The 24794-nt window shown below is 47.9% G+C and overlaps 1 protein-coding gene across 1 annotated transcript in view; it reads right to left on the reverse strand.

Annotated features, from left to right (window-relative positions):
• EFCAB8 (EF-hand calcium binding domain 8) overlaps positions 1-24794 on the reverse strand; it is a 62515-nt gene that overhangs the window by 19621 nt on the left and 18100 nt on the right. The window contains exons 10-19 of the mRNA XM_063298376.1: positions 23368-23441; positions 19992-20122; positions 13154-13221; positions 12803-12951; positions 12126-12263; positions 10914-11012; positions 7951-8181; positions 6710-6780; positions 2711-2918; positions 2340-2399 (exon numbers count right to left, since the gene is read on the reverse strand). Coding sequence (XP_063154446.1) covers positions 2340-2399; positions 2711-2918; positions 6710-6780; positions 7951-8181; positions 10914-11012; positions 12126-12263; positions 12803-12951; positions 13154-13221; positions 19992-20122; positions 23368-23441 — 1229 coding nt within the window. The remainder of the gene's footprint in view (positions 1-2339; positions 2400-2710; positions 2919-6709; positions 6781-7950; positions 8182-10913; positions 11013-12125; positions 12264-12802; positions 12952-13153; positions 13222-19991; positions 20123-23367; positions 23442-24794) is intronic.

Consider the following 24794-nt stretch of genomic DNA (forward strand, 5'->3'; position numbering starts at 1 on the left):
GGGAAGTGCCATGTTGGGAAAGGCTGATACTGATCGATGACACTGTTCTTGATTCACAAGACCTACATGCCCCAGAAAAGATATTTGGAGAAAAATGGCCTTTCTCCATACCGGGCACTCAATTGCCAAGTCTGCACTGGATGCCACCAGCCTGCAGGTGGTATCATGCCACCCACAGTGTGGAAGACCTTCCCAGAAAGATTAAACAGGCAGCCTCCCCACAACCCAATATGGAATGCTTTTGCCAACAATTAAGCTCCTTCCCTGTTTGCTTTCACATTATCCTGGTATCCAGGTAGTCCTCACTTAACAACTACAATTGAGGCCAGAATTTCTGTTCCTAAGCAAAGTGGTCATTAAGTGAATCCAACCTATTTTATGACATTTTTTGCAGCAGTTTTTAAGCGAATCATCACAGGCATTAAGCAAGCCACACAGTCATTAAGTGAATCGCGTGGTTTCCCATTTATTTATCTTGCCAGAAGCCACCGGGAAAGTCAGAAGTGGTGATCATGTGACCACAGGATGCTGCAATGGTCATAAATGTGAACAGGTTGCCAAGGGCCCAAATCGTGATCATGTGACTGCGGGGATGCTGTGATGGTCGTAAGTGTGAGGACCAGTTGTCAGTCATTTTTTTCAGCACTGTCATAAATCCGAACCATCACTAAACAAATGGTTGTTCAGCGAGGACTACCTGTACCTGATTACCAACTATCCTGAATAATTGTTGTGCTGGATCAGGGTTTTTCAAATGGTGTTCTGCAGAACCCCATGAGAACTTGACGGGGTTCTGCAAGAAACTGAGGGCATAAACAAGTTAATTCAGGTAGAAAAGGCAGGGCCTGTTCCCCCGTGAAAAAAATGCCATGGCCACCATTTTGTAGATTGCAGTTCCATGGCCTGAAAAAGCTTGAATAGCTTCCTTAGAATCTAGAGGGAGATGGAGATAGCTAATAGAGCAGTGTTTTTCAACCTTGTCGACTTTAAGACGTGTGGACTTCAACTCCCAGAATTCCCCAGCCAGTGAGCTGGTTTCTTCCTGCTTGCAAATGAAGGCAGTTTTGGGACTCTGATCATTTTTACCTCTACCACTGAGTCAAGACACCCCTGAGACTGAAGCATCAGCCGGTACTTAGTGTAAACCAATGTTGGCTGGGAAATCCTGGGACACATCTTAAAGTCACCAACTTGGAAAAACACTAATATAGAGTAATCTGCTACTACCAATAGTGATAATTTATTAAATGTATATATGCTGCCCTACTCCCAAGGAAGGAGAGTCAGCCAAGGATGGGGAGGACAGGAAAAGATGGAGGGAACGTGTTTTATTTCAGCTTCTTAGAATGAGGGCTCGCAGAAAGAAGCTGGGGAATCTGCAGGGGGTGCAAAAAGTCAAGATGGAAGCCACAACTGCATGATTGAAGCTGCCATCTTCACTTCCTTGACTCTCCACTCGCCCCCAGGAGGGACTTGAGTGGGAAAATAAATAAGGGACTGTGACAAAGTCTGGAGGAGCCTGGGGGAGTGCATTTGGGTGGCCGTTCCAGGCACCCAGGAAGTCAAAAGATAAACTCACCGGGCTGCAAACACAGCAGTCCTTACAAGGCTTCCAAGTGAGCATCAAGAAAGATGCGGCTGCTTTGAGGAGTTCTCTGGTTCATGCAGGACTCAAAGAAAGCAGGCCCAGTTGCACTTTCCAAAGCATCTTTTCCAAAGCATTTCCAAAACCCCAATGGTGAGACTTCCAAAAAGTGGAAGTGCTGGAGGAGCAGAGACCCTGGGCAGGAGCCTCCTCTTACTTCACAGCCAGGGGAAATCGGAAGCCAGTTTCCTGCCATTTTAATCTAGTGCTGCATCCCAAATAGGTATATCATCCCACAGACAAGAAAGACAAACTCCCAGTTCTACCCCAACCCACAATCTTGCCCTCACAGATTATGGAACCATCCACTTTGCATGGCAAGATAGCATCAGCTGCCATCACAACCGCCAAGAAATTTGAAATATGGCGATTGCCCATCCGTGGAGCACTAGCATGGAAAAATAGGAGAATGCCAGGCCGCGGAAGGGGCCAAAGGACAGGGCTTAGGCAGGTCCAGAAGGAAAGACAGCACAGGGCTGAAAACTGCATCGGAAGGAGGAAAGAGGCAGATGAGTGCTCGGTGACAAGAACAATTGCCTCTATTTCCTGGAGCACCAGAACGATCTGCAGTAGAACAACGAGAGAAAAGGTGTCGCAGGTACATTGTTGCGGCCCAATTAGCACACCGTGGAAAGATGCAAGAAGTCAGAGATATAATCAACGTAATTGGCGTTTGCTACCATTCACTGCTTACTTGAATAGCCCGGCCCATGTGTCTACAGATGTTAGTCATGTACTCAAAGTACTGTTCCATCTGAAGACACAATTTAGGATGAGACAGACATGCCCAGGTCATTTTTAAAAGCAGGGAGCCCATGGACTAATTTCTTTCTCTGGAAATGCTGCTGTCTGAGCAACAGTTGATATCTATTTGTGGGGCATCCTCGTTAAATTACCCCCTTGGGGCGTTTCTTAAGCAGCAAAGCACTACCACAGGCATCTTCCCAGGCCAGCTGAAAAGGCTTCCGCTGAGTTCTGGAGGAGCAAGTAACTTGGTGTAGCAAAGAAAGCCCAGCTCCAGGGACAGGAGGAAGGGCCACTGCCACAGAGTGACTCTGAACCCACCCGTTTGGGAACAAGCGCCAGAGGACTCTCAGAGGCATTGAACCGGCAGAAGGCTTGCCCAGAATTGATGCTCCAGAGCACAATGTCTCCATTACTTGATGCTGTCGCCAAAAGCTTGTTGCCGTGACCATCCACACAGAGGATGTCCTCCGAGTGATATGACTTCCAGTGCTTGCATTCAATCACTTTGTTCTCGTCTCTGGAGTCTCTGCCAAGAAAGAGGAAGCCATCTCATCACAGCTGCGCTAAAAAAAGGGGAAGGACAATCCATCTCCTCCACCCAAGAGAAAGAGAGAAAATCTCTCTCTTTCTCTGAAGGCCTCAAGTTCCATATCTCAGGAGCAGTGGTATCATCAGAAGTCAGGTGAAATGGTCCACGTAGCACAATTTTCTGGAAAGGTCACCTGCAGAGGCCAGGTTCATCTCAAGAAGGATTGATTGATTGATTTAATTTAATTTATAGGCTGCCGGGTTCTTCTCAAAAGGGATTGATTGGTTGATTGATTGATTTAATTTATAGGCTGCCAGGTTCTTCTCAAGAAGGATTGACTGACTGACATTTAATTTATAGGCCGCAAGGTTCATCTCAAGAGGGATTGATTGATTGATTGATTGATTGATTGATTCATTGATTCATTCATTCATTCATTCATTCATTCAATTTATAGGCCACCCATTTCATATACATGACTCTTGGTGGCTAACAGTTAAAACAGAGTTTAAAAAACAGAAATAGCATAAAAATAGCAGCTGAGAACACTCATAAACACTCAAACTAACCACGAAACAGACTCACCCATACTATCAGGGCCCCGGACAAGGCCAAGCCAGGTTTTTAATGACTTACAAAAGGCCAGCAAGATGGGGGCAAGTCTGATTTCTGGGGGGATGATGTTCCAGAGGGCGGGTGCCATGGCAGAAAAGGCTCCCCTCCTGGGTCCCGACAGGTGAAACAGTCTCATGGATCGGACCTGGAGCATGCCTCTCCTGCCACATCTAACAGAATGGGGAGATACCACTGGGGAGAGATGGTTCCATTAAGTAACCCAGCCCCAAGACGTGAAGGGCTTTAAAGGTAACCTTGAATTGCTGCCAGAAGCATACTGGCAGCCAGTGAAGCTTATGGAGCAGAGGTGTCACATATGCTGAGCAACTGGCACCCATAACTGCCCACACTGCTGCATTTTGCACCAGCTGAAGCTTCTGAATGTTCTTCAAGGGCAGCCTCAGGTAGGGTGTGTTGCAGCAATCCAAGTGGGAGGTGACTACGGTGTGAGTGACTGTGAGCAGGGCCTCCCAGTCCAGGAACAAGTGCGGCTGGCACACAACACAATGCTGTGCAAAGGCCCTCATGGCCATGGCTGCCACCTGCTCATTAAGTCCAAGGGAACCCCCAGATTGTGCATGGGATCTGTCTGGGGTACTGCAACTCTGTCCAGAACATGAGATGGAAGGTCCCCAGAACCAGGGGTCCTAAAACCCAAAGCTACTTGGTCTTACTAAGGTTGAGCCAAAGGCTATTGTTCCCCATCCAGACCCCCACAGCCTCCAGACACCGAAACAGGACCTCCACAGCATCCCTCGGCTGGCCTGGGGTACAGAGGTATCAATGGGTATCATCTGCATATTGATGACACCTCAACCCAAACTGACAGGTAATCTCACCCACTGGCTTCATGCAGATGTTTAACAGGAGAGCAGAAAGCGCCAAGCCCTGCTGCACCCCACATAGCAGAGGTTGCGGGCTAGACCTCTCCTCCCATATCAGCACTGAATGAAAAGGAAGGACGAGAACTAGCACAACACAGTGCCACCCACCACCCACCCCTGAAGACAGTCCAGAAGGATACCATGATTGAAGGTATTGAAAACCACTAAGAGGTCAAGGAGAGCAAGGATGGACATACCACCCCCATCCTGCTCCCACCAGAGATCATCCAAGAGATGCCTAGAGAATGCAATTTCTCTTCTGAGCACCAGTGTGCCAAGCTGAGCCCAGGCCCACGGGACCAAACTGGACGAGAGGAAGGCAGGAGACCCATGAATCTGTTGGTTACTATTTTAAAACTTAAAAGTAGCTGCAGGAGGTGGGAATGAAGGAGAAGATAAATAAGTAACTTGTCTTTGGTGTAAGTGTGTGCCTTCAAGTCAGCTTTGGCTCTTAGTGACTTCATAGACAGGACCATGCAGTTTTCTTGGCAACCTTTTCAGAAGTGGTTGGGCATTGCCTGCTTCCTCGGGGTGAGAGAGAGTGGCTGGCCCAAAGTCACCCAACTGGCTTCTGTGCCTAAGGGAGACCTAGAACTCAGGCCTCCCCACTCCTAGTCCAGTGCCTTTAGCTACTATCCCAAACTGGCTTGTCTTAGAGTGAGAAAAGGGCCTCCTGTAACATCCATTTCTATGGGAGATGCCTTTAGGGTTAAGTACAATTGGCCACCTTGAGTGTGTGTCGGTGCACTGGAGGGTCCTCCCAGTTGCTACATTGACTTGCAAGATGGTCTCTACATCTGAGATACCAAATATACATCACCCTGGCTTCCCATCCCCACCCCCAGGTTGGCTAGTGATGCAACGGAAGTCCTGACTCATTCTCTAGAGCAGCGTTCCTCAACCGTGGCCACTTTAAGATGGGGGGACTTCAATTCCCAGATGTGCGGACCTCAATTTCCCATGGCTGGCTGGGAAATTCTAGGAGTTGAAGTCCACCCATCTTAAAGTGGCCAAGGTTGAGGAACACTGCTCTAGAGGCTGACTGCCAGAGTAAAAGAGTAAACAAACTAAAGTAAACTAAAGAGTAAAAAGAAACGAACTAAAGTTGAATCCTGGCCAGATGGAGTTGCTCTTGTCTAGAAACTATTCCATGCTGACTCTGGATGAGGTCAGGTCAGTCTTTCTCAACCTTTTGACCCGGGGAGAACCCTTGAACTATTTTTCGGGCCTGGGGGAGCCCCTGCACATTCAGGCTCCAATAGAGGCCAGAAGTCACAAAATTATTCTGTTCGTTTCATGGGTAGGCCTGTATAGATGTACTAACAGTGTTCTTAAACTAAAGAGTGAAACTTGCCTCTTTCATGTGAAGTTGCCCGAATCTGAAATAATTTTTTAAATAAATCGTGATCTGCCAGGGAACCCCTAGTGGCCTCTCACAGTACCCGAGGGTGCCACGGAACCCTGGTGGAGAAGCCCTGTTCTAGACCCACAACCCCTTCTAGATAGGCAGGTGGAGGCTGTGATTTGGGCGGAGAGAGGACTTGTAATCTTGCATTGGGGGGCAGGCTGCTGCAACATCTCCAATTCTCTAATGAGAACCTTAAAAAGGAAGGGTCCAGAGTCCCTCTTTTGGGGGAGATGGGCGGTGGCAAAATTTGGATAATAAATAAAATAAATAAAAGGTGCATTACATAAGGATATACGCTGAGACAATGAATTTCTATCACATGCCACTTGGACTTTTTTTATTTTTTACTCTTATTTATATTATTTATTATTGTAATTTTATATTGTGGATTTTATGGTTGTTGTTTTAATTGATTACTGTAAACTGCCCAGAGTCCCCCGAAGGGAGGAGATGGGTGGGGACAAATTGGATAAATAAAATAAATAAACAAACAAACAAACATGCTTAACCACAGGCTGGCAAAACCCATTTAGGAGTGCATCCATCCTAGAGGGATAGAAAGTTGCCTTCTTAACGGGCAGCCTGAAATCCACTTAAGCAAGCTTTGCATCCTTTGATGGTCCCAGCTGTCTGGAAGGAAGGAAGGAAGGAAGGAAGGAAGGAAGGAAGGAAGGAAGGAAGGAAGGAAGGAAGGAAGGAAGGAAGGAAGGAAGGAAGGAAGGAAGGAAGGAAGGATGACTTTTCCCCACCCTGTTACTGGGTCGTTTGACCTCTGGAGCTCTGGCTAGAAAGCAGAGGCCCCAACCCAACCTTTCCTCTCCTCCCTTTGCCTTCTCTTCCCCCCCGGAGGGAAGAGTTCACCCAAGCTGGCTTCTACTTACCGGTACCACGTCACTCTCCGGCTCCAATCAGTTACATAAATCTTGTGGCTCATGTAAAAGATGCAGTTGATCTATTGGAAAGATACAAAAGCAAAAGTGTAGGAAGCCATTTCCATGGACAACTTGGTGACAAAAAATAAAACTTTCTCATGGCACAAAGCTAAAGTCCATGTCAAAGCAAATATGATGGGTCTGCACCAATAAATGGATCTTCTAGAGACGCAGATGATGAGCTTGGTCTCCCAGCCCTACTCCAGTGCCTTTAACAGCTACAGGTAGTCCTCGGGTTACGACCACTCATTCAGCGACAGTTCAAAGTTATGACAGCGCTGAACAAGGGGGACTTGCGACTGGTCCTCAAAGTTGCAGCGATCACAGCGTCCCCATGGTCACGTAACCGCAATTTCAGGCACTTGGCAACCAGCTCCCTGTTACAATGGTCACAGCGTCCCACAGTCACAGGATCGCCATTTGCGACCCTCCCTGCTGGCTTCCCACAAGCTTGCAAGATGGGTGGTGTGGAGATAGATAGATAAATAAATAGGTCAGTCAGTGGGGAAGCCAGCAGGAGGTCACACGCTGCTCCCGCTCACAGCATTTCTTCACCCACCCTCTCTCTGCAGCACCTGCCTGCAGCACCCGCCCTCTCATGCCCCATAGCACCTGCCCGTGCTATGTAGTGCCCCCCAATGGCACCCACCCACCCACCTGTGGTTCTCGCCAACGGTTCTCGCCTGCCAGCCTGCTTGCCAAGGCTCCCGCCTCTTCCCACATCATGGTCACGCGAGGTCCCCACTTAATGACCCGCACAGTCCTGGGGTTACAACGGCAACCAGGACTGCCAGGATTGCCAAGTGATGCGGCCACGTGACGTCGCGCTTTACGACTGCATTGCTTAGTGATGGCAATCCTGGTCCCAATTGCTGTTGTAACCCGAGGACTACCTGTAAGCCAAACTAAGAAGGCTTGTCAATGTTCCAAAGCCAATCATGGGATGCAGACATTTCGGATGGTTTCCTCAATCTGGTGCCCTCCAGGTTTTTGTGGGGAAAACAGTTCCCAGATAGCATGGTCTGTGGGGTGCTGGGTAGGAAGGATGGGAGTCGTAGCCTAGCGTATCTGGAGTGCGCCAGGTTGGAGAACGGCGCTGAACCGTAGAATGCCTGCTTCTCTTTGCAAGAGGACAAAAACACGACGGGCTGGGCACGCTGGACCAGCCCTACCCTGTTCCTTCCACCCACCTCCGTCCTCTCCTCAGGGAAGATCTCCATCAGGCAAGCCCCATTGTTGAAGTTCCACAGTTTGATCGTCCCGTTTTTCAGGGCGGTGATGAGGCGCCTTTCCGGTGGGTCAAAGATCATGGCTGTGATTTCCACGGCCTGCTCTGGGGAGGAGGCGGAGAACTCCATAATCTTCTGTCCTGTCATGATATCCCAAACAGTGATCATCCCACTGTAATAGCCACTCACTGCCTGTGGGAGAAATTTGCCAGGGACAGTTGGCTTAACCCCCTCTCAGGATGCCACTGCACATTTACACACTTACTATTTAAGTGAAATATCCCAACTCTCAGCTGTCTGAGGTGGCTTGCAAAGTGGTGAATAGGTGGAAAAGGCCATTTAAAAAATAAACAGAGCCATAGACCTGCCTTAAGGGTGCGTCTTCGTATTTTATTTCCTTACAAAACCTGCCATCGCATCCTTATTCTCCTTTCAGGAACAAAGGTGAAAGCCTCGGGTTTAACACAGAACAAGCCTCTTTCCAATAAAAAGCCTGATTTCTCAGATGTTGCTGTTGAAAAACAAGAATGACTACACAGGTGAGTGAGGTGAAAGAACATCCACATTTGTTTTGGGAATAAATATATTTTAACTTTTTTTCTGCTGCCACCTGAAAATGACCAAGTTTTTAGGCTGAAGTTTGATCTTAAATTGGTCATTCTTTCCTTATTGCTTCTTAGACAGCAGGGGGGAAAGAGCGCGTTCTGCCTTCATTTAATCAGAGGACCTGTTGTTCATGAGCAGCAAACTCTCCACTTGCATGGACAGATAAGGTAAGAGATAAGCTCTTTCAAGGCAGCCCATCCCCAGTTGTCCTTCCTCCTCCTGAATTACAGAATGACTTTGAGTTTGTCTCAAGGGAACTTGTGGCACGTTTTCTTCTTTTCAAACATCATGATTACCTCCTTTCCTTTCCTTTCCTTTCCCTTCATCTTTCCGCTGTCTCAGGGTCAACTGCCCTTCTCATCTCTTAAACAACCCAACTGGACTTTTCAAAGTCTTCTTAGGAGAAGTTCTTTCCTCACCAGCCCCCACCAGAGCAACACCCCCCCCCTTGGCTCACCTGCAAAGGCATCCAAAACCAGCCACAATGATGTCATGCATGTGTCATGACGTCATCACGCAACTGAGACCGTGTGAGGTCACTTACCCTGACCCTTGCAGATGCCCAGGGCCCCAGGAAAACCTCTCTTGAGTTGGCACTCAGCTGGGAAAAGGGTTGGGAGCCAAGTGGACCCAGGGTCATAAGCAAAGCCCCATGGCCGAGTGAGGCCAAAATTCCCCCTTAGCAAACAATGGAAGGGGGATTTTTTTTTTCCTACAAACACATCGCTTGAAGGTAACTTAACTATTGTTCTTTCATCCACACAGACATGCTCCAAACACATTGTGGACTTTGTCCCTGTTTCTCCTTCCCAGTCTCTTGAAGGCTTCTCTTGCCCCTTTCTGGGGTCTGATGGTGATGATTCTACACCTTTGATTTCCTCTGTCTAATTTGCCTCCCTGTCTCACATCCCATCCACAACCCCTTTTGTCATGAAGCAAAAGCAGAGCACAAATGGCCAAGCTAAAAAATGTCCTTCCCTTTTTAACCAGGTGTTTGGCTCGCTTCTCCCGCTGGGCTCAGTACACACAACCGGGCTTGTAGATGTGTAGTAGAGCCTGTACAGTGGTTGTGTTGAACAACAACCTTTTTTTTATACCTCAGCTGTGGATTATGTTGTATGGGTGGGGCTTGTCTGAGACACTTTCTCAGATTACTTTCTTGGCCCAGGCTCAGGCCCCTCTTATCCGACCATTGCCTTGAGAACAGCCCTTCCTCCTGGCCTGCAAGGCCATTCCTCTGCCCTCCACAGATCTACCTGATGCTCTCCAAATGTGTATCTAGTATCTTCCTTTTAGCTTTAAGAATATTTATTTATTTATTTTATATTTCAAATTTCCATCTTATATAGGCCTGTATTTCCATTTTTTTATTTATTTCTTAGATGTCAATGGCCACCCAATTGCCAAAAAGTCCCTCTTTTGGGGGAGATGGGTGGTAACAAAATTTGAATAATAAATAAATTAAATAAATAAATAAAAAGCAACTATGGGTGACTTACAATTTGTAGAAGCATACAGACAAGGGAATAGAAAATAAAATACAATCAACATCCAAAGTAGGACACAGAACAGCAAATATAACCAAAGTACAGGTGGTCCTCATTTAACAACCACTTGTTCAGTGACCATTCGAACTTGCGATGGTGTGGAATAAGTGGTACTTACGACTGGTCCTTGAAGTTCTGACCATTGCAGTTCCCCCATGGTCACAGTGATTGTGATCCGGGTGCTCGGCAACCAGCCCGGGCGTCTGACCATTGCAGCATCCTGCAGTCATGTGATCATGCTTTGCGACCTTCCCAGCTGACTTCCCACAAGTAAAGTCAATGGGGAAGCTGGCAGGAAGTTGGAAGTCACAATCACATGAGGTCCTTGCTTAACAATGGCAACCAGGGCTGCCAAAACTGCCGTCGCTAAGCAGCACAGTCACGTGACATTGTGCTTTTCAACCGCATCACTTAGCAATGGAAATTCCAGTCCCAATTACTGTTTTTAAGCGAGGACTACCTGGAACATAATTAGCCAAGGTTAACCAGTGCATATCTCTTCAAGATCTTTAATTCCACAAATAAAAACCTCTCTCCGTTGCTTTTCTCTTAGAAAAGCAGCCTGGATGTAATAATCCATCCCTCAAATTGCAAACACAGATGCTGAGGGTCATCGACATGGCCCAAAATCAAGCTCTGGGAGGAACAAGAGGGACGCACATGCCCACGCAACAAGTGTTCTGGTTCACAGAAGGACACCTCTGCTCCCTTGACATGGTTGCCGTCAGCTCAGCCTCCCCCGGGCTTTCCATCTCCCCTGCCATTCATCACCTGTTTAAAGATCTTGTTGTAGAGGGCACAACACAGCGGCTGCTCCTGCGTCTTGAATTCCACCTCGGTGAATTCAGCAGTGCCAAAGAATAAACCAAGCTGCAGCAAAATGGGACCATGTCAGCCCTCCCAGGTGGCCCAGACAGGAAACACGGTCAGACGAGCTCATTCTACTTTATTGTAAAGCTACATTGACAGAATCTTGCAAGTCTGAAAGTACAAATCTCCCGCCCTCCCTGTTTATCGCCTGAGTGGTCAGGGAGGTCCCTTTCTGAGTCTCTGCCCATTATGCAGCTGCAGGCTCCTCACCCCCTTATCTGATAATTCCCTAGGCAGCATCTGTCCCTATCCCCCCCATCTCCCAAGGTCATTCCCACATACCTTTATGGTCCAAGAGTGGGACTGGGAGGGAGGAGGACATTTTGCAAAGGAAGGCGCCTCCTGCCCTAACATCCACTTCTTACTCATTCCCTTTTTCAAGATAAACCTCAAATCTATAGTTGAATCATGGGGTACAAGGGGAGGGAATCTGAACAAGGACGCGTAGGACCTTCCCAGCTAGAGTGCCCAGGACTCTCTGGCCAGGACATATAAATTGTTAAAAATAATTTGGTGAGTATGAAATATGGGAGTCCGCTTTAGAACTAGGCATTGTGAATATAATGCCCTAGCTTTGTGAGATCTGTCTCTCCAGGTTAAAGACTTGGACCTCAAGCAATTTAAGGGGCCCCAGGTTAAATATGATTGTGGGAGGAGGGCCGTGTGAATCCAGCCAAAACTCAGGAGGTGTCTGGTGGCATCTTTTTCCAACTCACCAATTTTATTAGAAGGCCTACACAAAAACTGAGGCCTTTTAATAAAGCCTGTAGTTGGAAAAGATGGTTCTCAGGTAAACAGCAGCATCTCACATGGAGCTCAGAAGCAAAAAGGCCGATGAGTGAAACACGGCTTTGCCTACAGCAGGAATGAAAGCAGATTCTGCCTGGCTTGGGCTCTCCACAGTCCACACCGACCTGGACCTCCTGGCATGGCTTGACTCTGCACAGCGGGTCTTGCATCTAGGTGGGCCTCTGTGCAGTTTGTCGCAGGCAGAGCAGCACAGGAGCATTTGCCCAGACCAAACAAGATCTTGGGGTCTCGAGCTACAGGCCAACCAAGAAGCACCGATTCTCCCCAAGCCTTCTCCCGATCTAGCCCTTAGCACCCCCTCACCGTGTAAGTGGCGCAGATCAAGATATTGTGAGGCCGGTGGTAGTAAACAGACGAGATGGGACAGTTGCCCAGCGGAACATTCCTGCCATGGATTGACTGTAAACAGAAATGATCCAATAGGTCCCAGACGCGGATATTCTGGAGAGGCAAGAAGAGAAGCCAAAAGCTGAAAGGGTTGCTTCCTGGAAGCTCCACTGCATGTCTGGCTCAAGCCAATCTCACCCGGGGTCCCAGCCAGGTATCCAGTGCAGAAGGACGGGGCTGAGCCTGAATGCAGAGTCCCAGCATCAGATGGGAACTCAGCTCCTTGAGGCAAAAAAGCGCAAGGCAGCAGCTCCTGAACCAGGGTCCTCAGGGGACCAGCTGCCTCCACACTAAGGCCCTGTGCCTTGATTGTCCGTTCAGGTTGTGCAGAGCAGGTGAAATCCCACAGCAGTCCAACGGGGTGTAGGGTCCCAGGCTGGACAACTTCTCCTTAAAGGCTCTTTGCAACTCAGGAAATGGGGCCCGAAGCCTGAAGGTTAGTGATCCAAGGAAGGACATAGGACAGCCTTCCCAAACTTGGCTTCTCCCAGGTGGGTGAGGGCTGAAATTCCCAGCATTTCTACCCTTCTGGACACGATGGCACCAAGCCAAGTCAGGAACACAGTGAGCTTCCCTGCCTCACCAATACCCACCTTGTCTTTGGAGATGCTGACAATGGTGTTCCTCTGCCCATTGATCATGAGGTGAGTGACAGCAGTGGAATGGCCCTTCAACTGAGTGATGGGACTGTTGGTGACGTACGGATTCCAAATCCGGATCAGTGGCTCATACCCCCCTGTCACTGTCAAGAGAGGACAGTAAGACCATTGTTTGAAACCTCTGCTCCTCTGCACCACTGAGATGGCAAAGGATGGATCTGGACTAGACCTCCACTCCCAGAATTCCCAGCCAGCAACCAAGCCAGCTCAATACCGAAATGCATCCCATTTGGAGGCATCAGATTGGGCAAAGCCCTTTCAAATTATGGATTCAAGGAAACATACCAAGGATATTCATTTCTGGGGAGTAGTCAAAGCACAGGATCCCTTTCCTCAGGACAATCAAAGATGACCTGGGCAAACACAAAGAGGTCCAGACAGACATGCATGGCTTCTGTTTTCCTTACACATAAAAAGCTTTTGAGGGAATGGGGGGCGGAGGCGCACTGGCCCATAAGCAGGAGCAGATCTACTATGAAACTAGGGCCCCTCATCCGGAGGGGCCCCAGAAGCGACTTTAGTCCACGTTGCTTAAAAATTTGGGGTCTATTGTATGAGAAGGGTATTTTTAAAAATAATATTAATAATATGGTGTAATTCAATACAAAGCAAATAAAAATTAAAAGGTTATTGAAGTATCATGTAGGCTGGCCATAAATGAAAAAACATTCAAATTAAGGATGTTTCATTCTAAATATATTTAACATAAAATAATTTAAAACACTATTAACATTTATGACAGAAATTAAACTTTTGTTAAAATGATTTATCTTAGGCTTGTCACAGAACAACCCCACTGAAGACGATAGCAGTGGCTACCCAGATCTCATTGATGAATGCGAAGGGGCCTCCATAACAGTTCAAGCTTCAGGGCCACAAAAATGTAGGTCCACCATTGCCCATAAGCATGGCAAATGGCCAAGGAGCCACCAAAAACTAGAACAAATAAAGAGTATAATACAATAAAAACAATATTCTTAAGTAAAAATATACAGTCAAGGCTTTCTCCTTGCAATCCTCAACCTGCCTGGTAAAGTCCAACTCATCTTCAAAGACCTTCCATCCCTTGAGGCTTAAATCTTGTCTTTGGTCTCGACTTTCCAAGAATGCAGCCATTTCCATTCCTTTTACACCCAAAGCTTTTCCTTCTTCAAAATTAGCATTCCAGAGGTGAATCTTCTTCCCTTCACTTTTTGGCTTTGGGACGTTACTCCTCATTTTTTTCTTTGAGACCGGGACCTTATTTTCCAAATAACTTTCTAAGAGATGGTCCAAAGCATAAGTAACCATAAGCATAACCATAAGCATAAGTAAGGTTGTTGTTGTTGATTCGTTCAGTAGCTTCTGACTCTTTGTGACTTCATGGACCAGCCCACACCAGAGCTGCCTGTCGGTCGTCAACGCCCCCAGCTCCCCCAGGGACGAGTCCGTCACCTCTCGAATGTCCTCCATCCATCTTGCCCTTGGTCGGCCCCTCTTCCTTTTGCCCTCCACTCTCCCCAGCATCAGCATCTTCTCCAGGGCGTCCTGTCTTCTCATTATGTGGCCAAAGTATTTCGGTTTTGCCTTTAATATCGTTCCCTCAAGTGAGCAGTCTGGCTTTATTTCCTGGAGGATGGACTGGTTTGATCTTCTTGCAGTCCAAGGCGCTCTCAGGATTTTCCTCCAGCACCACAGTTCCAAAGCATCGATCTTCCTTCACTCGGCCTTCCTTATGGTCCAGCTCTCGCAGCCGTATGTTACTACGGGGAACACCATTGCTTTAACTATGTGGAAATGGGGTGGGCAGCTTTTGAGTCCATGTAAGGCTTCAACATTGCTTAAGAAATGTTGGCAATCCCTGCCTCCCAGCTGCTAGCTTACCAGTCGATCGGGAAATGCTGCTTTGAGGTCTTCTGGCTGCTTCCAGCCATCCAGAGGACAAATGGGGTAATTCCTGGGGTTCTCCTTAATCCGGAGAAAACGTCTGGGCTCTAGAAAATCCTGCCTGAGCCCAAAAAAGTTGCTGGGTCAACCACGGAGCTCGCAGACACGTCTCAAGTTGCCAGTCCCCCACTGGAAGTCACATGATTGCCATTTTCAACCTTCCCGGCCAGCTTCTGGCAAACCAAATCAATGGGGAACCTCGTGATTCACTTAACAACCACATGGTTCGATTAACGACCACAGTGATTTACTTAACGACTGCTGCAAAAAAGGATGTAAAATCAGGTTGGATCTGCTTAATGACCACTTTGCTTAGCAACCACAATTCCAGTCCCAACTCTGGTCATTAAGTGAGGACTACCTGTATCTTAGCTTGCAATGAATTGCCTGTCAATGCAAACTCCCCCCTACAGAAGCTCAAGGCACCATAAATTTGCCTTTGACCTATTTCACTTTGCATCTTTCTGTAAGTTTCAAATACCCATCTTCAAGGCCAGCTGGTGTGGCTCAGAATAAGCAGAAACACACACTGCATTTATTTGTTTGTTTGTTTGTTTATCTATTTATTTATTTTATTTATATTTATTATTCCAACCTACATAGCCCCCCATCTCTCATATATGACTCTGAGTGGCTTACAAGCAGGTATTTGCAACTGGTATCTCTTGTAGCTCGTAACGTTGGCCATGATTTGTTGCGGTGACTTTGCCACTTTCCAAATGGTCCTTGGCAACCTGACACTGAAACTACGGAATGACCTCTTCCACTGTCCATTTACTTTACCGTATTCCTTTGCTCATCTTGTCCTAAACGCTTACTTTAACTGAGCAAACCAGAGCCAGGATAGCTTTGGTTTCCTTTATGTGTTTAGTTGCATTTTAGTGTTTTAACCTGTCATAAACCACCCTGGTATTTTTATTTGGCTCACGGCGTTTTCTTTGTGGAACCGGTGATGGGAAAGAGGGGGAGGGGGAAAATGTATACAGGAGTTATTTAATAAGCAACAGTGCCATCTGCTGCCCAATCGCCTGAATTGCAACTTGGAATTCTTGCCATTTGTCATGGACTTTAAATGCTTTTTTACGCTGTACCTGGGTGTTTCTCAACCTTGGCAACTTGAAGATGGGTAGACTTCGACTCCCAGAATTCCCCAGCCAGCCATGGGGAACTTTTAAAATGGGAAGAGCAGTTTAGGTCTTCTCCCACTGAAATGTGGAGAAGTTTGTTTGTTTATGTAAATGGTGAAATACCAAAAATGACTACATCACTAATAGAGAAAAAAGGTGATAGTGATTATGCAGTGAAGAAAAAAACCCTATATATATTATAGTGATTAAAACAATGATGACAAAAAAGAAAAAGGATCCATATAAGAACTAAAAATAACCCTAAAGAGTTAATTCAATCCTTAAGCTTATCATTAAATCAAGACCATACAGCAACACGTTGGGTTGTCCCCTCATTTGTAGAATGCAGAGACTTGTCCAAAACAGACAACGACTCATATCTTGGATCCACTCCAGAAATCAAGACAGCATGTGCCACCCTGCCTGCCCTCACCCCCCACCCCAAGTTATGTAACTTTGCCCTCCTTGCCATGTCCCAGGCTCAATAAACACTCTACAGCTGGAGCTGGAAGACGAAGAAAATCTCTAGTAAGTGATTATCAGAGCAAGAGAAGAAGAAGATATTCTGGACCATTGGAGCTCAGAAAAGGCCCTTGCAGAAGAAAAAGGAGGCTCTGTGGAAAAGGAGACAAGACGGTAGCACCCAGGAGGTCGGAGAGAACCCAACTGTGCTCTGTGAGAAGACAAAGAGGACATTCGTGGGAGTCTCCACCGCTACCCTCACTACTAACTCACAGCCACAAGGAATCAGATCAACCATTTTCATCTTGCTCCATTAGCTCATGAAATGGGCGATCTGCCGCCAGCAAGGATGGGGGATGTGAGAAAATGATGTCCAAGTCTTATCAAGTCTACCCCTTTCTACCCACCCTCATGGAGACCAAGGCCACGGCAAGAAATCAGTCTGAATGTCAACGATCTGGGAAGGAGGCTCAGAAATCTGTGGGCTCAGCTGGCCTCCTCACTCCCTTTGAGTTCTTGGAAGGGAAAGAAGAATACCGCAGCCGAATGACCATAATGTACACAGCACTGATGGGAGAGAATTCCTTTCTGGGACTGTGGTCTAAGTTACCTACCTGACGGAGCGCTGGGTTGCAGTGTACAAGGAAGGTTAAAATGGGTTTGGTCAGAAGAGCATTCGCTTAAATCCTGCAAGGTTGAAGATGAAACCCTTAAGTAAGGACCTCTGATAAAGAGGTTAGAAAGAAATAGGGGTATTGCCGAAGAGACCTATTAAAGCAGTCAATTGAAAAAAAAGAAAGGACAGTGGCCCTTAAAATGTATAGCTCTCATCGTCAAACCACTAATGCTCATACAGGTAGTCCTCACTTAACAACCATTTGTTTAGTGATGGTTTGGACTTACAACGGTGTTGAAAAAAATGACTTACAACCAGTTCACATTTATGACTGTCGCAGCATCGTGTAGTCACAGGATTGCCATTTTCAACCTTTCTGGCCAGCTTCTGGCAAGCAAAATCAATGGGGAACCATGTGATTCACTTAATGACCATGTGGTTTGCTTAACGCCTGCATGGTTCGCTTAATGACTGCTGCAAAAAAGGTCGTAAAATTGTGTTGGATTTGCTTAATGACCGCTTCACTTAGCAACCAAAATTCTGGTCCCAATTGTGGTCGTTAGGTGAGGATTACCTGTAGTATGGGAAATAAACAAGCTGAACTTGTTGGAAGGGCAAGTATGATTTAATAAAAGACCTGGTGGAATGAGTGCCATGACTGGAATAAAGCCATTGAGGGATGCCGTGGTCTGAAAGGGAGGGACAAGGAGTTGCACCATACATTAAACATGTCTCCATCTGCAAGAACCCAGATGTATGAACTCGGCAACGCTGTAAGGAACACGTGAGGAAAAAAGGAGCACACTACTTTTGATGTCTATTATTGCCCACCCCCTTCCAGGAGGAGATGTGGATGATGCCTTCCAAAACCAAATTGCAGATCTTTCAAAGATGCATGAAATAAAAAGACGAAAGACTTTAATTACCCTGACATCTGCTGGCAGATGAACTCTGCGAAGCAGGGTCCTTTCAGGAAATGGCTGACGGTCGTGCTGATTACTTTCTCCATCAGAGGTGAAAGAAGGCAGGGATCAGTTATCCTTGACTACATACTAAGCCTCACGGAGGAGTTACTTGGAGAAGTGGAAGCAGCAGGAACCTTGCGGGAAACCGGCCACATCATGCTGGAGTTCTTGCTATTAAGGGAAACTGTAGCTGGGTCTAATCAAGCACATACTGGAGATTTGGGGGTGGCGGGGGGGGGTCAAGCTGAAAGCCCCTAACTCAAAATACCTCTTCCCATGGAAAGCAAAGCATAGGCTCAGCTCTGTGGTGTCAAACTGAGCCACTATCCCCCTTACAAAAGGACACTTTCCCAGGGAAACTAAACTTCAGCTCAGCCATAAGAATATTGAGAAGGCCAAGGGATGCATCACCTGGTGCGCCAGTTGTGCCCTTTACAGGGCTCTTCGGACAGTCACCTCATGGCTTGACTATTGCAATGCACTTTATATGGGGCTGCTCTTGAAGACCACCCAGAAGCTTCAGCTGATCCAGACTGCAGCGGCGCAGGCAGTGATGGGCACGCCTCGGTATACCCACGTAAACACCTCTGCTTTGCGAGCTGCACTGGTTGCCAGTTTGCTTCTGGGTGCGATACAAGGTGCTGGCCTCTACCTATAAAGCCCTACATGGCAGAGGGCCTGGTTGAGGGACCACCCACCTCCCGTAGTATCTGCCCAGCTGATCCCACAGTATCTGCCTGGCAGGGTTGGCATGCTCCGGGTTCCTTCAATTAAGCAAAGCCATCTGTTGGGACCCCAGAAGTGCGCCTTCTCTGCCCTCTGGATCAAGGTTGCTACAAGATTTGAATGGCCCCCACCTACCGGTGTTTCAAAGGGCCCTGAAGACGTGATCGAAGCCCCCCTTTAGACTGGGGGGGGCTTTTTCTTTGTTCCCATCTGAGTTTGTCATCCTTGCCATCCTACTGTTCGTTGCCTTTTGTTGTTTTCTTGTTTTTAATGTTCTAAACAATTTGTAAACCACCTGGGAGTCAGGTGGCATATACATTTGACGATATTATTATTATTATTATTATTATTATTATTATTATTATTATTATTGTTATTATTATTAAAAAGATCCTGGGAGGTGAGCAGAGCAGAAAAAATGAACTCCCTAGGAAGAAACTCTGTTTATGAAATAACTCCCTTGCTGGTCTTTCAGTACTCCATTGACTTTGTAGTCCTGCCTCATTGCCTCATGGGTACGCCCTAATGGTCTCACTGAACTCACTAGGCACAGACATGTTACTGCCCAATCAAATGCGGCTTAAATCAATGTTTCTCAACCTTGGCAGTTGAAGTCCACACATCTTAAAGTTGCCAAGGTTGAGAAACACTGGCATAAATCTTTGGGTCTGGCTTTGCCTCCACTGCTATCAAGAAATCATTTTGTGTTTCAGTGTGACATGTCCCGATCTCCAGTTCAAACATACCTGGGAAGATTCTCCTACAATATTTTGGACTTTTTTTAAAAAGTGGGCTTTAATAAACTCAGAGCAACAATAAGGAGGAGAAGAGAGAAACTTCAGCAACCTCTGATCAGGTGAGAATGTAAAAGGCATGTCAGGGTAGCTTTTTTTAGGAGCACGTGGCTTAAAAAGGCAGAGGTCCTAGCCCAGCTTGGAAAATTGCCCAGCCAGCTGCTACAGGATGCTACCAATGGACAGATTCAGGCCGCTACCATCAGCTTGTTTCAGACATGCAAATTTCCTACCTACTCCCCACCTTAAAAGAAACTTCCAAACCTCTTTTTTAAGAACTGAGCTGCTCAGAGGCCTTGGAGGGAATCCCATTTGGACCTCCCATTTGGAACCCACTGGGTGCGGCGGGGGGGGGGGGCTTTTGTGCATTTGCAGACTCTGCCAAATGGGCTGGCCGGATTTTCATCACAAGCAATCCCCCAACTCCTTGTTACCCTTCTTTGCAGAACAGGAATGATGCTTTAAACCCCCTTCTTTACATTGTTGAGCAAAAAAGGCCCCTCTTACTGGATTTTTCCGACGTTGTGCAGGGGCAGCGATGTCAGCGCCATGGCAGACTTCTCAGCCGGCGTGCAGGAAGCGACCAAATTGAGCTGGGGAATGTACATGACCTGTTGGCACCAGTCTCCATGCACAGCCTACAAAATTGCAGGGGGCAGGGGGGGGCAAGAGAGGAGGAGGAGGAAGGGATCAGCTTTGCACAAGCAAAGGCTGTGGGCTGTCAACTCGCAGAGACCGTGGGGCCTGTTCTACGCCCCTGCCCAGCAGCCTCCTCAGCAGCATCGTCCTGCAAGCTTCGCCCATTTGGAGCGTGCATGCCGTGTCGCCACACACACAAAAAAGGGGTGAGGCTTGGGTCACAACACTGCTTTTGTCAATTTCTCCCCCCCCCCCTGCCGTGCCTTCTGCAGGCACCCCTGTTCCTGCCTGCCCATTTGCAGAGACCGCAAGAAAAATATTAGGGTTTCTCAAGAACAGCTGTAGGTCATCCTCAGAGTGTTGCCCATAACAGCTCTCCGGGTGGGGCTTTTCATTTGCAGATGTTTCCTTACCTGCCCAGGCAACGCCCAAGCGCTACCACTTTGGGGAAGTGAGGGGCACTTGCTAAGGGCGGAGTTTATTTTATTTATTGGTTTATTTTTCAAATGTATACTCCTGTCCTACCTGAATGGGACTGGTGAGGCTGTGCTGTTGAGTGATGGGTAAGAAACATCTGCAAAAGAAAAACCACACCCTGCACCATTGTGCAACTAAACATTCCTTTTCCTGCCCCCACCCCCTGGAAACACCAGAAGGCGGCCGGGAGGTTGTTTTATCAAAGGGGAAATAAATGCACACCCTTTCTCTGTTTTTCTGATGCTGCTGGCCACCTTCTTGCTTTTCCAGGTTCTTGAAGTAGCACCACCACCTGCAAAAACCCATTTACTGGGGACAAAACTGCTGTACAAAAGATTTAGGGAATGTAAGCATCCCTATACAGCTGTCAAACTGCAGTGTTTAAGCCGGGCTGGCTGACCTGAGAATTCAGTGGATATTTAGTGGGCTCCAAAAAAGTACACAGCAGTCCCACATCAGTGAATCTGCGTCTATCCAGAGCAATGTCCTGAATGGATGGCCAGCAATCCTGGGTGCTCACTTCTTCTATAATGTTTTGGGGATGGCCAGTTCTTTAGATTCAATTCCAGAACGGAAGTTTCGAATAAGTGGGGTGATGAACATAAACACCGCAACTCTTTAAAGCAGCCACTTCTTTTTCTCACTAGGATCACATGACAATCCCGGGAAAAGAGGTGGCTGCTTTAAAGAGTTGCAGGAAGCCACAATCTCCCACCCCACCCCCAACACTCCAAAGCATCCTTTCGGTGTCAAATGCAAAGCGCTCCAGATTTCTAACGATGTATTAATGACTTGAATGAAGAGAGAACGCTTGTCTAATTTGCAAGGGGCTGAGGGGGCGGTCCTGCCAGGAGGGTGATCAAACACATCAAGATGGCAACCACAGCCATGTGATAAAAGACCCACCCTTTTTTTTACACCCCTTGTGGATATCCCTGCATGGAGCACAATGCTGCATGGGAAAGCCTGCAACCTGGATAAGTTGGAGAAATGCGCTGCAAGTAACAGAATGAAATTTCACCACGACAAAGAAACAGAACTGGGATGTGCAGGTATCAGATGGCAAATACCTGGTTTGGTAATGATATTTGTGAAAATGGTTTTGGGATAGTAGTTGATCGCCATCTGAATCTGCAGTTCCATTGGCCACCAAAGAAAAAAAAAGGGAAATGTGATTTTTGGCCACAGCCAAAGAAGAGTTTTGGAAACCCAGGCAGTCGCAGTCTGAAATGAGTCTTCTTCTGTTGAGAACTTGGTCGGTTCTGGGCACCACACCAAGAAGGATTCGGAGGAACTGGGACAGTTTGGGCAAGGGCAGTGAAGATGAGGACAGGACCACAATCTAGGTCCTGTGACTGAAGGAGCTGGTAGGGTTAGCCCCGAGGAAAAAGGAGGGAAGTGGGGGGAAATTGACAGCATCCTTTGGATACTTGAAAAGATACTACCTAGAACGGTCCCTGCAGGCCACTCAGTGATCAAGAGCAGCCCAGGCCATGCAAAAGGCATACTCTGTGCTAAAAGAAGACCATCACCGGGTACGTTAATCTAAGGCAAATGTTAATTTTTTAATAGCCTTTTCCCACTGCTGTGTTGAAACTCTATGCCAGTGTTTGTCAACCTTGGCCACTTGAAGATGGGTGGACTTCAACTCCCAGTTGAAGTCCACCCATCTTCAAGTGGCCAAGGTTGACAAACACTGTTCTATGCTGTAATATTCACTAGAGCTGGGCAGCACTCCAGACGTAGCTTGGGAAAGATTGCTAAGAGGATAAACGCGGCACCAGTCTACAACTCTTTAAAGCAGCTGTGTCTTCTCCTGGGATCACACAGCTGCCCTCTGCATGGTATCAGGAAATGATGTGGTTGCTTTAAAAAGTTGCTGAATAGGCCTGCCTTTGCCCCCCCCAAACATCTTTTGGGGATCAGATCCAAAGCACAGCACGTCCCTAGGACATGCCCATTCTTGGATGGCAGAAAACTCTATGGGTATGAAACGGGAAGTCCCTGTTGCTGACCGCCTCCTGCCTCTGTTCCCAGGCACTAACCATCATCTGGATTCCCTCCAAGGGGGTGGGTGACAAAGCTAGGCAGATTTTACGCTAAGGATTTTACTGCTAAGAAGGATTGAAGCTTGTCTCAGTCCCGGGCTGGGGGTGGCGGGGGAGACAGCCATCTCAAGGCAACATGGCAGGAAAAAACAGCTTAATGGGGCACACGCATGCCATGGTTAGGGGCAGGTTGGGAAAACTGGTGTGGTGACAGTCTGAACGAAGGAAAGAATTGCTGTGGGGATCTTGTCTCTGCTGGCTGCAAACGCTTCCTTACCATTGTATTTCTTACTTATTCATTTATTCCATTTGCATAGCCGCCCACCTCAAGTGACTCTGGGCGGCAAACAGAATTGAAATAGAATAAAAACAATCGCAACCATGCGAAACTTCAAAGGCAGCAGCCGAGAAACATCCTGCCTCATCATCGCTAGCACAACCAAGGGGGCCCGGCGGGTCTTCAGGGCCTTACGGACAGCCAACCAGGCCGGGGCCACCTGGATTTCCGGAGGGAGAAGGCTCTGCAACGTGTGATTCTTACAGGTTTTGGCCCTTGGAGTGTTACTGCAGTGTTCAGAAGGGACAGGCCAAGGCCTCCAAGGGCAGGCTGATGCTGGACTACTCCATCCCTCTCATTTTAGCAGAGAAAATCATGGGTTTTGAGACCCACGGCATCCATCGTGGCTCCGGACCGGACCAGTTGAGAGAGACACACTCACCGACACGGTGAAGTTCCTGTACAGCGTCGTCTTTCCCTTCATCAGGAGCCGCACGGGCACTCTTCCCAAGCCCCCTGCAAGGACAAGATCCAGTTGTGCGTCAGCAGATCCCACCTCCTCCAGAGTAGACCTCCTCCGTTGGCCGATTCTCCACTAGTTCAGCCTCCCCAGGCGCTCACCACTGAGCCCCAAAGACGTGGGGGTGGCAACCTCACAGGGGCTCCATTCACACAACGCGCTGGGCCTCCATCAGAGGCTATCGGGGCAGGCAGGACCAGCCTCTCGATCCAGTCTGGAGGCTTATCGGAGGCACTGGGCGTTGTGCAAGCCCACGGCAGCCGCGATTGCTCCTGCTCTGGAATTAGAAGCTGAACCCACCAACTACCCTCAGCATCAAATTCTGGGACGCAATCGCAGCAGCCGCTCTGGGCGAGTGGGTTTCCGCAGGCGGGAGCCGCGGGGAGCAGAAAAGCCGGCCCGTTCGGCTCTGACAGAGGCCGGGTGAGTCACGCAAACACGGCTTTTGAACACAAGGGCCGGCAGGTGCAGGGAGGGGTCAGGAAGAACCGGAAGCGAGAAGTTTGAAAGAGGGGCAGCTGGAAGTGAGTTCACATCTTAGCATCCGTCATTTTATCCCTGAAGGTCTCTTCTGGAGAGGATAAATGTGCAGGCTTATCAAAGTATTTTAATCGCCCTTCTCTAGCATCTGAGAGGCTTCTTTATATATAAGGAAACAGCAGGACAATGTTAAATAGGTTCGGTTTAAAAAGCATTCATATTAGGCGGTCTGAAACATCTGGGGGGCCTTTTAGGCTTTTGCAAAGATGGGACCCCCTCTCTTCCCGTCGGGGTCCAGAATGGGTTTGGCTGGAAAGTGTCAGAAGGGGAACCCCGCCTCGTCCTTTTGCAGCGTGAGGCCCAACGGAAAAGGGGGTCTCACCCAGCCTTGGTTAGGAGTTTCAATAGGACCTAGAAAACACGGCTGCCTGCGAGAAATACTGCGGTGCGGTAGGTTCCTCCTAGGAATCTCACAGCGAAGAAGATCCCTGTCTCGGCCTCTGCTTGTACACTGGCGTCACCAAACGTTCTTTTGCGAAACCCCTTCAGGTTCCAGTGATTGCGGTCAAAAAAGTCAAGATGGCGGCCACGACAGTGCCATCAAAGCTCTGCCCAGATGCACACAAAAACCAGGTGGGGCTTTGACTGCACCGTCATGGCCGCCATCTTGACTTTTTTGACCACACCCTGCAGACACCCCTACCAAGCTGAACAAAAGAGCTTCAACGGACGGTGGGAGTGAGAAGGGAGCGGGAAGCACTTCCAGAGCCAACACAACCCATATTGTGCATCGGCGTTTTGTTGTAGGCTTGCAGACAAAAAGCCAAGTAAATCAAAGGCCACAGAGGCAGGTGCTGCACATGCTCCTT

Source organism: Candoia aspera, chromosome 3 (assembly GCF_035149785.1).
Source record: "Candoia aspera isolate rCanAsp1 chromosome 3, rCanAsp1.hap2, whole genome shotgun sequence".
Classification (NCBI taxonomy): Eukaryota; Metazoa; Chordata; class Lepidosauria; order Squamata; family Boidae; genus Candoia; species Candoia aspera.